The sequence below is a fragment of the Octodon degus genome, unplaced genomic scaffold, assembly GCF_000260255.1.
Source record: "Octodon degus isolate 3935 unplaced genomic scaffold, OctDeg1.0 scaffold00176, whole genome shotgun sequence".
Taxonomy (NCBI): domain Eukaryota; kingdom Metazoa; phylum Chordata; class Mammalia; order Rodentia; family Octodontidae; genus Octodon; species Octodon degus.
This window is the reverse complement of record NW_004524752.1, coordinates 2020590-2033893: the sequence shown is the minus strand read 5'-3', so window position 1 is coordinate 2033893 and position 13304 is coordinate 2020590. Positions and strand designations below refer to the sequence as shown.

The following is a 13304-nucleotide window of genomic DNA, read 5'->3' as shown; positions in this document are numbered from 1 at the left end:
AAAAAAAAATGTCAAAATAAAACTTTCTTCAAATGTAGGTAAGGCAATTTGGAAATACAAGTACAAATGGTACAGTTAATAAATGTGCTTACATTCTTTAGTGTTACCTATTATGTCATTAACAGTCATGTACCTGCTAGAATATAATCTCAGTTGAACAAGGCTTTCCATCTAGATTGTATTTCTGGGGCCTAGAAGAGTCTGGTATATAATATGGGAGTAAACTATATTTGTTAAATGATTATTAAAATTCAACACTTAATTTTAAACACCACACAATTTAAGACAAAACTGAATTGTTGAAATTTTCCTAAAATATAATGTATGCTTCTCTGCAAAATTCAAAAGAAAACAACTTTTTCTTCTTGATCCTGTGCTTATTGGTGGAACATGAATGAATGAGTGAATCTTATTACCAATAGGAATGCATCTTTGTGAGAAATGTGATGAGAATCATATTCAATTTCTTCATCATTCTTTAGGCCTACTACTATTGTGCCATCATAGAAGATGTGATACTACGCTTTGCTTGGACTGTCCAAATCTCAATTACCTCTATGACTGTGTTGCCTCATTCTGGGGACATCATTGCTACTGTCTTTGCCCCTCTTGAGGTTTTCCGGTAAGCAAATCATTGGAAGATTTATCAAAGATTATTTTACCTAAAAGATGCCCAGTGCTTAAAATTAAAGTTTATTAACTTGAAAAGCTTAAATTTTCTAGCTTCCTCAAACTTGTAATTATCAGCCTGACATTTGGAAAATCCTGTGCTTATATAACTTAGAGGTTGCTTTGTATAAAGTCAAGGTTACTATTGATGGTGAACTTGTAAGTGGGCATCACTGGGAGAATAGTAAGTGGAAATTGGGAGCTAAAAGGTCTTAGGACAAAAGTTTAAAAATTTTGAGAGTCTTTCTAATTTAATAGTCTCAGTTACTCAGTTCTACCTTTTTGCTAAAATAAAAATGATGGGTAAGAAGTAGATGAATATATTATACATTTAGTGAAAGGTTTTAACATATTTCTTCAGTAGTAGATAAATAAAGAACTGACTTGACCTAGTGTACCTGTTGTGGGCTCTGTATCTATAAACTGGTACATGAGGGGGCCAGGGAGATGGCTCAGTAGAATAAGTGCTTGCCTGACAAGCACAAGGGTCTGGTTCAATCTCCGGTTCAGCAAAAAAAAAAAAAAAAAAAAAGATTTCTTTCTTAACTGGTACATGTGCATTCTTTTATTTTTTTATGCATTCTTTTAAATGCATATAGAACACTTAGCAAAATTAGCTGTACATTGAGTCATAAAGACGTCTCTAATCAGCGCTTGGGAGGCTGAATCAGGAAGACTGCCGTATCTTTGAAGGCAGCCTGAATTACTCAGTAAATTCAAGGCCAGCCTGGGCTACATAGTAAGACCCTGTCTCAAAAAAAAATCAAGAGATGATGATGATGATGATGATGATGATGATGATGATGATGATGATGATGATGATGGAAGTCTCAACAATTGCAGATTTTTTTTTTTTTTTTTTTTCCAGAACTGGGGATTGAACTCAGGCCCTTGCACTTTCCAGGCAAGTTCTTATTCTACTGAGCCATCTCCCCAGCCCAATTTCAGAAGATTAATGTTACAAAAAGCTAAAAAGTTCTCACATGTTTAGAAATTAACCAGCTCATACCTAATAACCCCTAAGTCAAAGTTAAAATTATAATACAAATTTTAAAATATTTTAATATAATTGAAAGGGGCTGGGGAGATGGCTCCGTAGAATAAGTATTTGCCTGGCAAGCATAAGGGCCTGAGTTCAATTCCTGGTCCCACCAAAAAAAAAAGAAAGAAAACTAAAAAGTGAAAAATCCATCTAAAAGCATAATAGAAAATATATAACATTAAATGTATGTATCAGAAAAGTATATATATAGCTCAAGAAGTCAGAAATCAATTTATAATTGCAAATCAAACCCAAAGGAAAAATAAAAACCATAAAGAAATTAATGGAGGGGCTGGTGAGATGGCTCAGTGGTCTAAAGCACCTACTTAGAACAAGCTAAGCTAAGCAAAGCACAGGGACCACTGTTCAAGCCCCCTGGTGAGCTGAGCTGGCCACACACACTAAATAAATAAATAAATAAATAAATAAATATTTTTTTAAAAAAGAAATTAATGGAATGGAAAACAAGCATACAACAGGAAAAAAATGACAAAACCAAAGTTCGTAAAAGAGATTGCTCCAGAGAGAGCTGGTTTCTGACTGAGGACTTTGTTGCACCAGAGAGAAGAAATTAAAAATGGCTCACTATAGGTGGGCATATTGGCACATGCCTGTACTCCCGTTCTTCCCAGAGGCAGAGGCAGTAGGGATGAAAATTTGAGTCTGCGCAACTTAATGACTTGGCAAAGCCCTGTGTTAGGATAAATAAAGAGCCAGAGATGTAGTTCAATACAAAGATCTTAGATTTAACCTCCAGTATTAATTTTTTAAAGGCTAATGTTGAGAAAGGCAAGATTTTTGTGTGCTGTTGTGCCCAGTGGAAAAGGGAGGTCAACACAAGACTGGGTCAAATTTCTATAGTCTTGTTAAGCAGAAAACAGTCAGGTTGCCAGGTTCTGTCAGGCAGATGCCAACAGAGCAAAAATATCACCTGAACAGAGGATGCATTGATGGAATACTTGGGGAATCCTAAAAAGTAAATCCCTGGATCAAAAATTATCTTTGCTGCCATAAAGGGGGGAAGGGCAGTTATATTTATCCTATAAGTATTGCTGATGCACTGAAGAAAAAAGTGTAAAGATTGTGAAAGAAGTGAGGTGTGGTGTTATGCCAGCACTCTGAAAGACTGAGCCACAAGGATTATAATTTTAAGCCCAGCCTGGGCAGCTGAGCAAGACCCTGTTTAAAAAAAATAAATAAAAGAGCTAAGGATGTAGTTCAGTACAAAGGACAAGTTCAGACCTCGGTACTACCAAAGAGGAAAAAAAAAACTTTTTAAAGAAAATAAAACTATTCATTGATAAGATTTCATATGCAGAGAATTAAATAGTTACAATTATTAGATTTGATATTATATCTGAATATAACGTCAATGCAAACATAAGTCATTTGTGCAACAGTCACAATAATTGGAAAAAGTTTTAAAAATTGAACGGCACCAGAATATGTCAGATACCTAGGAATAAATCCAATGAAATACTTGTATGTATATGAAAAGTGATAATTCAGTTCTGTAATGTATATGGAAACACAAAGGATCAGTAATACTTTCAGTTGCAAACTGATGGTATAGTGATAATGAATAGGGTAGTGTACTGGGCTAGTGACAGCAAGACAGATAGTCCACTGGAGTGGATTAGGGAGTCCAGAGACAGAACCACGTATATGTTGACACTGCCTAACTTATGACAAAAGTGGCTATATAACAGTGGAGAAAGAGAGCACTTTAAGATATATGGAGACTAAATCCTGATTCCTATTGTATATTGTATGCAAAATCAGTTCCACATGGATTGCAGAGCTAAATATGAAGGTAAATCAGTAAATTCTGTAGAAGTTATCAGGAAAAGGGGACCTAAAAGTGATTTTCAGTGTATTATATTTCTGAGTGGTACTTACGATACTTTTAAAATCAGCCAGAGAAAACCATTACTTTCAAAGAAGTGGCAGTTAGAAGTTAGTCTGATAAGGGCCAGGGATATAGCTAAGTGGCATAAAGGCCTGCCTGGAAAGCACAAGGTCCTGAGTTTGATTCCTGGTACCAAGCAATAAAAAAGAAAGAAAAGTTAAACTGGTAGCTGACTTCTCAACAGCATCGAGGTTAGTCAGAAATCATTAAAATTAAGTTGTCAGTGTGCTGAAAGAAAATGACTGCCTACCTAAAACTGTTGACTTGATCCTATATATCGCAATCCCGTAAGATAGAAAGTACAAACATAGAGCTAAAAAGAATGATTGAAAACAGTGTGCTTGTTGCTGTCAATGTTCTCTCTAAACTAGACCATTTGTCAGCCCTCCTCCCCTTCTTTACACTCCCTAATACCGAAGTCTAGGACCTGAGCCTTCCATCCTACCATCCTCTGCACCTGGCCGCTTCTTTCTCTTTCATGTGTGCTACTTTGTAGATTTGTAAAAAATGAAAAAAAAACTACTTTATCCTTGACAATTTTTTAAGAAATTGTTTGCTTAGTGAGAATCAACTGTTCTATCATCCATTTAATACTGAAACAAAAAGTTCCCTTTCCCCATCCAACTGTTACCCATCTTTCTGTTCTCCTTTACAGAAAAATCCTTTAATAAATGTTTTCATTTGCTATCTCCACTCTCACTTCTTCATTCTGTATTTGTTCCAGATACTGAAACTGTACCATTTTTGTTATTATATTATTACTCTTACATAGTTCTATAATAATAATGTCAATATTAGAGCAAACACTATGTAGTAGCACATACTAGCAGTTATATCTCTGGCATTGTTGTAAGCCCTTTACAGTCATTGAGTCCTCAAAACAGTCTTAGGAGCTAGGTTTCATTATTATTCCATTCTACTGATTACTCTGAAGTGGAAACTGAGTAACTCATCCATAGCTTTTATAGCTAGGAAGTGATAGAGCCATGATTTGAATCTAGACAATCTCACAGAATGAAAGCTCTTATATCATAGTATTTTGCTCAATCCTTTGATCAGTTCTCTGTACTTAATCTCTCAGCAAGCCACCTGCTTCACTTGACTTCTCAGAAACTGCAGTTTCCTATCCAATCAGCTTTTCCTTCTCAATGACTTTACTAATGCTTCTTCTTCCTCTTCCCAAGCTTGTAAATGCTAGAAAGCTTTGGGGTTTAATCCTCTGTCCTCTTTTCCTTTCTAGTTGTTTAATTAATTAAGCACATGATTTGAAATACTGTCCTCCTACTATCTCTAGCCCCCAAATCTCCCTTGATTGGTAGGCTCTTCACGTTCATCTACCTATCAAATAGCTGTAGACTAACAGAAACAATCGTGCTTACTATTCATTCAGACCAAAAACCCAAAGAGCACTCATATCCCATCAGTAAATCCTGTCAACTTCGTTTTCAATTCTGTAGTCTAGTCTGTCTGTTTCTCATTAACTCTGTTATTACTACCTCTGGCTAAGACACTGCTGAACTGAATGACAGACTTCTGATTGGTCTTTTTTCAACTGTTTTTGTTTTTGTTTTTGTTTTTCCTCTCTCCTTGGTGTGTTCAGTGCTCAGTCAGTAGAATGATCTTTTTTAAAATAAATTATTTCAAGCCCAGGGAAATAGTTCAGTAGAATAAGCACTTGCCTGGCAAGTGCAGGGTCCTGAGTTCAATCCCTGGTGCTGCAAAAAATAAATAAATTAATTAAATTAAATTATTTCATTCTGCTGTTCAAATTCTCATTGCTTTCTATCACACTTGAAATCTCAGTTCTTTACCGTGAGGTCTCCTGTGGCTGGGCCCTTTTCTCCCTCTCCACATGTATCTCCTGCCATTTTCACCTCACTTGTTCTGCTCTGGCCCCACTGAGCTGTTTACTGTTGTTTCAGGACACTGCAGGCATTTTCAGCTTGGGTCTTTTTATGCTTCTTGTTCCCTCTTCCAAGGATGGTTTTCTCCAGGAGTTGTATGTGACTTGCTTCTTATATTATTCAAATTTTTTTCAAGAAGCCATCACTTCTGAAACACTTTGCCTAACCTTGCAGCAGTTTTTTCCTGTGGTGTTTTCTTCAGAGTAGTTTTCATCAGCTGATTGATTACTTTCACCACCAGAATAAAGACAAAGGCTTTGTTGTCTCATTTACTGCCTTTTCCTTCCTTATATTCTTGTGGATAAAGAGAAATAATGAGTAAAGAACATTACAAGACTCTCCATTTTGCACATGTACTCTGGTACCCGCATGCCACCCTTTTAAACCCTTTTTCTATTTGATTTGAATATTCTATCCTTTAAATCCTTGTTTTGTTTCCATGAGTAGAAATTTGATATTCTGAGAGGTTTGCAGTTAATAAAAGTATATTAACATTTTATAATAAATGTGATTGTCTATCCCATTTTGCTAAGGCGATTTGTTTGGAACTTCTTCCGCCTGGAGAATGAACATCTAAATAACTGTGGTGAATTTCGTGCTGTGCGGGACATCTCTGTGGCTCCCCTAAATGCAGATGATCAAACACTCCTAGAGCAGATGATGGATCAGGAGGATGGGGTCCGAAACCGCCAGAAGAATCGGTCATGGAAGTACAACCAGAGCATATCCCTGCGCCGACCTCGCCTCACTTCCCAGTATGTATAGTTTCCACTTATGTGAGGCATATTTTCTTTTCTGTTTTGTTTTGTTGAGGACTTTTGGTTGTTTTTTGTTTGTTTTTTTGAGACAGAGTCTCATTATGTAGTTTAGACTGGCTTTGAACTCACTGTGTAGCCCAGGCTGGCCTCAAATTCATGATTCTTCTGCCTCAGCCTCCTAGTGCTGAGACTGTAGGTGAGCGCCATTCATCCCAGTACTTTTTTGGTTTTTATCATTAGGTAGCATTTAAGCTAAGAAGCTGTCAAGCTAAACCAAATAAAGTTGCTGATAGTCAACCATATTTCACCTACAAAAAAACAATAAATAGCAAATGCATAGAATATACATACAGAATGTCATATGTTACCTACTAATTGGGTATATAAAAATTAGGATATAGGTTAGGGAAGAATTTGCTGGAGAATGATTTACTTGACCCTCAGTATGTGTACAAGAAGCTTCAAGTTATAAATTTTAAGTATCCTGTTATCTATATGACCTCAGCCGAGTTCATTAATTTCTATATTATCTGTCCTGTGAATTGGGATTAATAAACCTGTGCTTATAGATTAGTGGATGAAATTCATTATTACATTGAAGTTACACTAGTTCTTTCAAAAAGAGTGTAATAAATAGAATCTACTATCTTACTAAATACCTATATTTTATTAGTCATTTATTTTGTATGCTCCTGAAAGTAATAATAAATGTAGAACACATGGTGATTGCATGTGAAATTTAGAGACAACAGATAGCACAGTAGGTTAGAAGGGAGGAAAATTAAGTTGCAGTTTTCTAAAGGAAGTTGGATTATCAAAGACCAAGAAGTATAAGCTTGATCTTGCAGGCAAGAAAAAAAATCACTTTGTAGGTAGACTTAAACCCAGGACCTCAAGCATGCCAGGCAAGTGCTGCAGTGCTGAACTAGATAGAGCTTCAGCTTTTTATTTTTGAGACAGTCTTACTGAGGTATCCATGCTGGACTAAAATGTGAGGTCCTCTTCCTTCAGCCTCCTAGCTAGAATTGTAGGTATATGCTACAGTGCCTGGCAAAGAGTCACATTTTTCCTTAGAAGCATGACATGAAAGTAGTTTTTTAGAAGTTTTAATGACACTATAAGAGATATATTAGGAGAAGAAAAACTAAAAGTCCTGGCACCCAACTAAACAGTGGTTGCAGTATTTTTAAGTATGGGACAATGATTCAAATCAGAATGTTTAAAATCAACTATTAAGAATAAAAGGAAACATTTTAAGGGAAGTAAAAAAAAAAAAAACCAGGAGGTGGTAACCCATAATGCAGTGGATATAGAAAAATAGAATTTGTCAAAGCTTTAGATAAAATTTTATAAGTTTTCTGAAAAGGAAAAAGAAGATGGAGAAGCAAAAAAGACAAGAGCAAGAAGCTGAGTCTTAGGCAAGACCAAAAAATGAAGGACAGATCCAGGGATATGGCTCAGCAGCACAGCATCTGCCTAGCAAAAGCAAGGTCCCGAGTTTGATTCTTGGTAGCAAAAAAAAAAAAAAAAAAGACAAGCATGGAGCATCATCAAGGAGGTCAGTCAGAAGAGCACCAAAGCAAAGTGTGGTGCTAGTTGGGGGGCACATGTCTGTAATCCCATCCGCTTAGGAAACTGAGGCAGAAAGATCACAAGAGTGAGACCAGAAAGACCTCAGTGAGACCTCGTCCCAAAATGTTAAAAGTGGTGTAGATATAAGTCATTAGTAGAGCAACCTGGATTCAGTGGTTGGGAGCAAAAGAAGGAAAGTAAGGGGAGGGGAGGTAGGGGGTAAGGGAGGCCAGACATCCAGCCAGGCAGGGAGGTAGGGAAGGAGAATGAGCAAGAGGAAAGTGTAGTGCTATAATACCAAGGAAGCCAGCAAGACAAATGACACAAAAGGTTGGGGGCTGAGGCATGTATGTAATCTTGTTGAGTTGCTGATTGAAACTCTAATCCTTGTTACCAGCAGAGGGCACTCTAAACATACTGTTTCTGTTTCAGAAATCAGCTAATTGTTGATAGATTTGGTTCAGTTTCAGATGCTTAGTGGAAAAACACTGGCAAACTAGATTTCAACCAGAGGAAGACATTTAGAATGGAACAGGTTATGTGTAATGCAGAGTGCAGCAAATCTAAAATAAGATCTGAGTCGAGTTCTGACTTCATGACTCATGCAGCATTTAGCATATTCTTAACCTTTTTCAAGATCAGTTTTCCCCTCTGTCAAGTAAGAGTGACAACTCCTTTTTCTTCAGATATTTCTTTTGCCTCATGGGTCTCATAAATTGCAGAATATTTTAATGTTAACTAATCCCACTTTTCATCCAGTTTCAGAATGGAATATCCTGCATAGCATCCTGAGTAAATGAACATTTTGTTCCAGTTGACAACAGTGATAATGAAATTTGCAACTATATGAAGTACCTGATTTTATTGTTGTGTAGTGACAGCAATAGATAATGTTGAAATTCAGTATACTTCATTATGATTAGATTAATAGGTTTACTTCAGGGGATTCTCTCCCGTAACTTAGAATGAGTCTCTTCCCTCTTCTGTGTCACTCTTTTGTTTGTTGTTTTTGAGACTGGGTATCCCTGTGTGGTTCAGATTGGCCTTGAACTCACAGCAGTCTCCTGCCTCAGCCTTTGAGTGCTGGGATTACAGGCATGTGCCACCACATCTGCTTGTGCATCCTGTTTTACCAGCCATTAGAAGTAAAACAACTGTCATGTCTCTCCTTAGATCTTATCTTCTCATGATTAACTCTCCTAGTTTTCTAGGCATACATCAAATGGTATTATTTCTCTCATCATAATTCTTTATATTTGATTAATACCTTACTGATTTTCTTATTAGCCATGTTCTTACTTGATGTGCACACTCATAAAGTGAAAGGGACATTAAGTGAGATAGATGTTGTTATTCCTTCTTTGCAGAAATGGAAACAAGCACTTAAAAGAAGTTAAAAATGTGTTATAAATCAAAATCAGTATTGAAAACTAGATCTTTTTTTAATTTTTTTTTTAAATTTTATGTATTTAGTACATGGGTACAGGGTCTCACTACACAGCTCAGACTCATAATGATCCTCCTGTTTTCAGCCTCCCAAGTGCTGGGATAAAGGCAAGTGCCATAATTCCCAATCTCAGTCGCAGTCTCAGCACACCCAGGGGATAGAACCAGTACAGCATACTAGGGATCAAACCCCAACCACTGCACTCTGCCTAAGCAGGCACTTTAGTCCACTAAGCTATCTGGCCAGACCTTGAAAACTAGATCTTATTCCAGTTTATTACTTTTTCTGTTGAAGATGACCTGTTAGCCTCCTTTTAGTATTTTTCTATTAATATCTGAAGTTGAATATGAAATTCCAGGAACACCTACATTTGGTATAGTATACAGTGCCTGTTTAGGGTGTCTATTTAATGCTAAGATTGGAAATGTGCCTAATACAATGAATGTGTTTATATTTTATTAATAGACTACTTTTTTTTCTTCTTTCTCTAGATCCAAGGCTCGTGACACTAAGGTATTGATAGAAGACACAGATGATGAAGCTAACACTTGAATTCTCTGAAGTCTAGATTAGTACCCTTGGTTTTCCTACTCTACAATCCTTTCCTTGACCAACGCAACCTCTAGTACCTTTTTCCAGCTGAAAACAGGAGAAAACACATTAACACATTTTCCGAGCTCTTCCAGATCGGATCCTATGGACTCCAAACAAGCTCACTGTGTTTCTTTTCTTTTCTTCTGGTTTAATTTTAATTTTCTATTTTAAAAACAAATATTACATCATTTTGCCAATCAGAGGACATTTTAAGGACAAAAACATAGTATCTATGGATTGTTCACAGTCACAAGGACACAGATACCTATCAGGATGAAGAACAGGCATTGCAAAGACTCTCTGATGGGACAGTACTGAGCCATCTCGGCTTCTGTTTGGCCCGGTTTTGACTGGTTAAAACCGGACATTGATTTTTAAATTTTTGTCAGTTTATGTGGAGAATTTTTTTCCTTTCCTTCATACCTAGCGCAAAGGCACTGGCCGCACTTGCAGGAAAAGTGCAACTTAGAACAGTACCTTCATTCATGAAGCTACTTTTTAATTTGATGTAACTTTTCTTATTTTGGGGGAGGGTTGCTGGGTGGGTGGGAAATATGATGTATTTGTTACATAAAGTTTTCTCGTTATTTATGAAACTTAACCATAAAAGAATGCTACAACTCCTGTGCAATGAAGGTGATAACAGTGAAAGAAGATAGGGGAAACTAATACTGGATGATATCTGTAAGAGGAGTCCCACATACCTCTTTCAGGAGACAACTTGCACCAGTTTGACTTTCTCTTTGCTTTTCATTTCAAGCCAAAGTTTTATTAGTAAATTCTAAGTTGCTGCTGCTTTAGAATCCAGAGCTTCGCTCCCATAGCAGGACATCCCACACATTTTCTTACCACTGCTTCAAATTCACATAAGGGGTTCTGATCCTTTTTTTTTTTTTCTCTGAGCAGACATGGAATACTTTAGCCCATATTCCAGCCATAGCAACTGAAGTTGCGTCTTATTATGCTTCAACATGAAGGGTAATAGTAATGTAACCTTTGCTGACTCTGAATTGGAAGACAGAGCCATTTCAGAGGCTTTTCACATTCTTGCTAGTTTTTTCCTCTTGTCTCATTCCTTTAGTGAGAATTTGGTTGAATTACAAGTTATTTGTAAGGAAACCATATTTTTGAGCATAGAACAAAATATCTTTCCTTCTTTGTATTGCATTGATACAAAAGACTTTGATAACCATTTCTCTGAACAGTTTGAAAACATGAACATTGAATTCCATGCTGTCCCATAATAGAAAACTGCTTTTAAAATTTGAGAGTGTCTAAATCTGGTTATATATAGGAAATGTATTTCTGAGTTAAGATTAATAATGGTCTATGTGCAATGACCATTTTACTCTTGTCTTATGTATTCCCTGCCTAAGTGCTCTTGATTTACTGGAAAATCATAAGGCATTTTATTTTCCTGAATAGGATTGGGATTAAGTTGAGTGTCTTGGGACTGGCGATATAATTTTGAGATAGAGCATTTGCCCTGCCTGAATAAGGCCCTGGGTTTTTAAAAAATTATTTAACAGTTAAGATGAAAAGCTATTATGAAACCAGGAAAAGTAAAGTTTAAACAATGCCCTCAGCCTCAGTTGGAGAACCCAAAAGCTTAATTTTAGACAAAGAATCAAATAGGCAGCTATTAATACTTGTATTGTCTTAAAAACATGTAGTTAATTGCCCTTTTATTCATCACTTTTGCATTCAGCTTTTCCCTACATATCATAAATCTTTATTCATCCCTGTCATAATTCTAGAAATTGTGTTAGAGTTGCTTTTAATACCAAACTTCTGCCAATTAACTGACAAATAGTTTCTTTTAAAAGGAGTTTGTTTCTTCTTTAGTCTGTACACTTGCAAAGTATATTCCCTTTCTGAATCAAGATTACTTTTTTCCTTAAAAATCATACAACTTTGCGGCTTCTATTGCTTTTATTTTGTTTTACCAAGTATGTCCTTTGTCCCAAAACTGAAGAGAAAACATTTGCTTTTTTAAACTTTAAATAAATTGAAATCATTATAATGATCAGTAGTAATGATTTAGTGTCCCTTGGTAGATTAAAGGTTGCACTGTATCTACTTAGAATTTTTTCCCCTAACTATGCTGTTTTTAAAATTTTAAGACATGGGGGAAATATCACTGGTCTATCAAACAACAGCAACAATTATCACTGAGTATATAGAGAATGATCAGTAATCAGTCATTCCTTACACAAATAAAATCACAGTGCTAATGCATATCCAAAGCCATTTGAGTTGTCAGTTTCATTCTATTAGCAAATTACACACACAAAACACACACACACACACACACACACACACACACACACAGTTTTACAGTTAACTTCTTGTATCTTAATTCCCCAATTTTTTCACTTAAGTGTATCTTATGACCAAGTTGCTCTTCCTTCAACTATTATGATTCTAGCCCTAATCAGTATTATTTTTTGTTAGACAGTGCTATGCTATGATAGAACATATTATTTTTCTGGTATGTTTGTGCTATTGGCATAGTCTAGTAAAAAGACATGTAAATTTCCACTTACTGTGACAGATACTGTATTATGTATTTAAACATGCAGCTTTATATAAAAAGAAAGGTTTTTTCCTCATCAAGAAAGTTTGGGAGACAAGTATATGTTTAAATTATTTCCTTTAAAAGAGGCAGTGTGCATCTTTCATGTCTCAATTTTATATGCCCTGGCAGTTGTGAATGTTATCTCCTACCTAAATTTTATTGGAAACTCATACTCACCGATACTCTCAAAAGAACTCTTCAAGAGATTAGTATGATGGTCATTTTATAATCTAACCAAAGATAGAACTTCCATCCCACTTTAGGTTTAGGATTTCTAGTATTCTTTTTATTTGAAAAGTACTCAATTTTAACATCAGTTAAAAATACTCCCCTAGAAGAATGAAAAGAAAGTACAGATAAAAAATATTTTTTTTATTTTATAAGAATATTAAAAGCATTACTACACACAGAGAAATTAGAAGACAAGAGTGGCTTTTTGCTATGCACAAAAGAGTGCCTATATTTAAGGCTGCCTTGCCTATACTATTACAAAAAATAATAGGTGACGTTAATGTCATACAGCAAGAATGAACTGATCAAAGATGATTAATTAGGCAATAAATGGTCATTTCTTCTTGAGAAAGAAGCTGAAAACCCACACACAGCTTTTTTTCTAGCACATAACCTTTAGACTCTTAGGTGATCTGTTAACTTCAGATTGAGAAGCAGCGGTGTGAGAGGAGAGTGCCAGTACTTCAGCAGGAGCTCGCATGAACCCTTAAAGAAGGAAAGTGAGGTCAGGCTCTTACGATCCATTACTCCAGGTATTCAAAGGTGAAATTTCTGTTTTAACTGACCTCTTAAAGGAAGTAATTTTTTTTTTTTTTTTTT

General features: G+C 35.9%; 1 protein-coding gene across 1 annotated transcript in view; it reads left to right on the top strand.

The window, feature by feature from the left end:
* Xpr1 (xenotropic and polytropic retrovirus receptor 1) overlaps nt 1-11811 on the top strand; it is a 192771-nt gene extending 180960 nt beyond the window's left edge. The window contains exons 13-15 of the mRNA XM_004643431.3: nt 483-622; nt 6058-6279; nt 9793-11811. Of these exons, the coding sequence (XP_004643488.1) occupies nt 483-622; nt 6058-6279; nt 9793-9853 (423 nt within the window). The 3' untranslated portion in view covers nt 9854-11811. The remainder of the gene's footprint in view (nt 1-482; nt 623-6057; nt 6280-9792) is intronic.
* Nucleotides 11812-13304: the final 1493 nt, after the last annotated feature.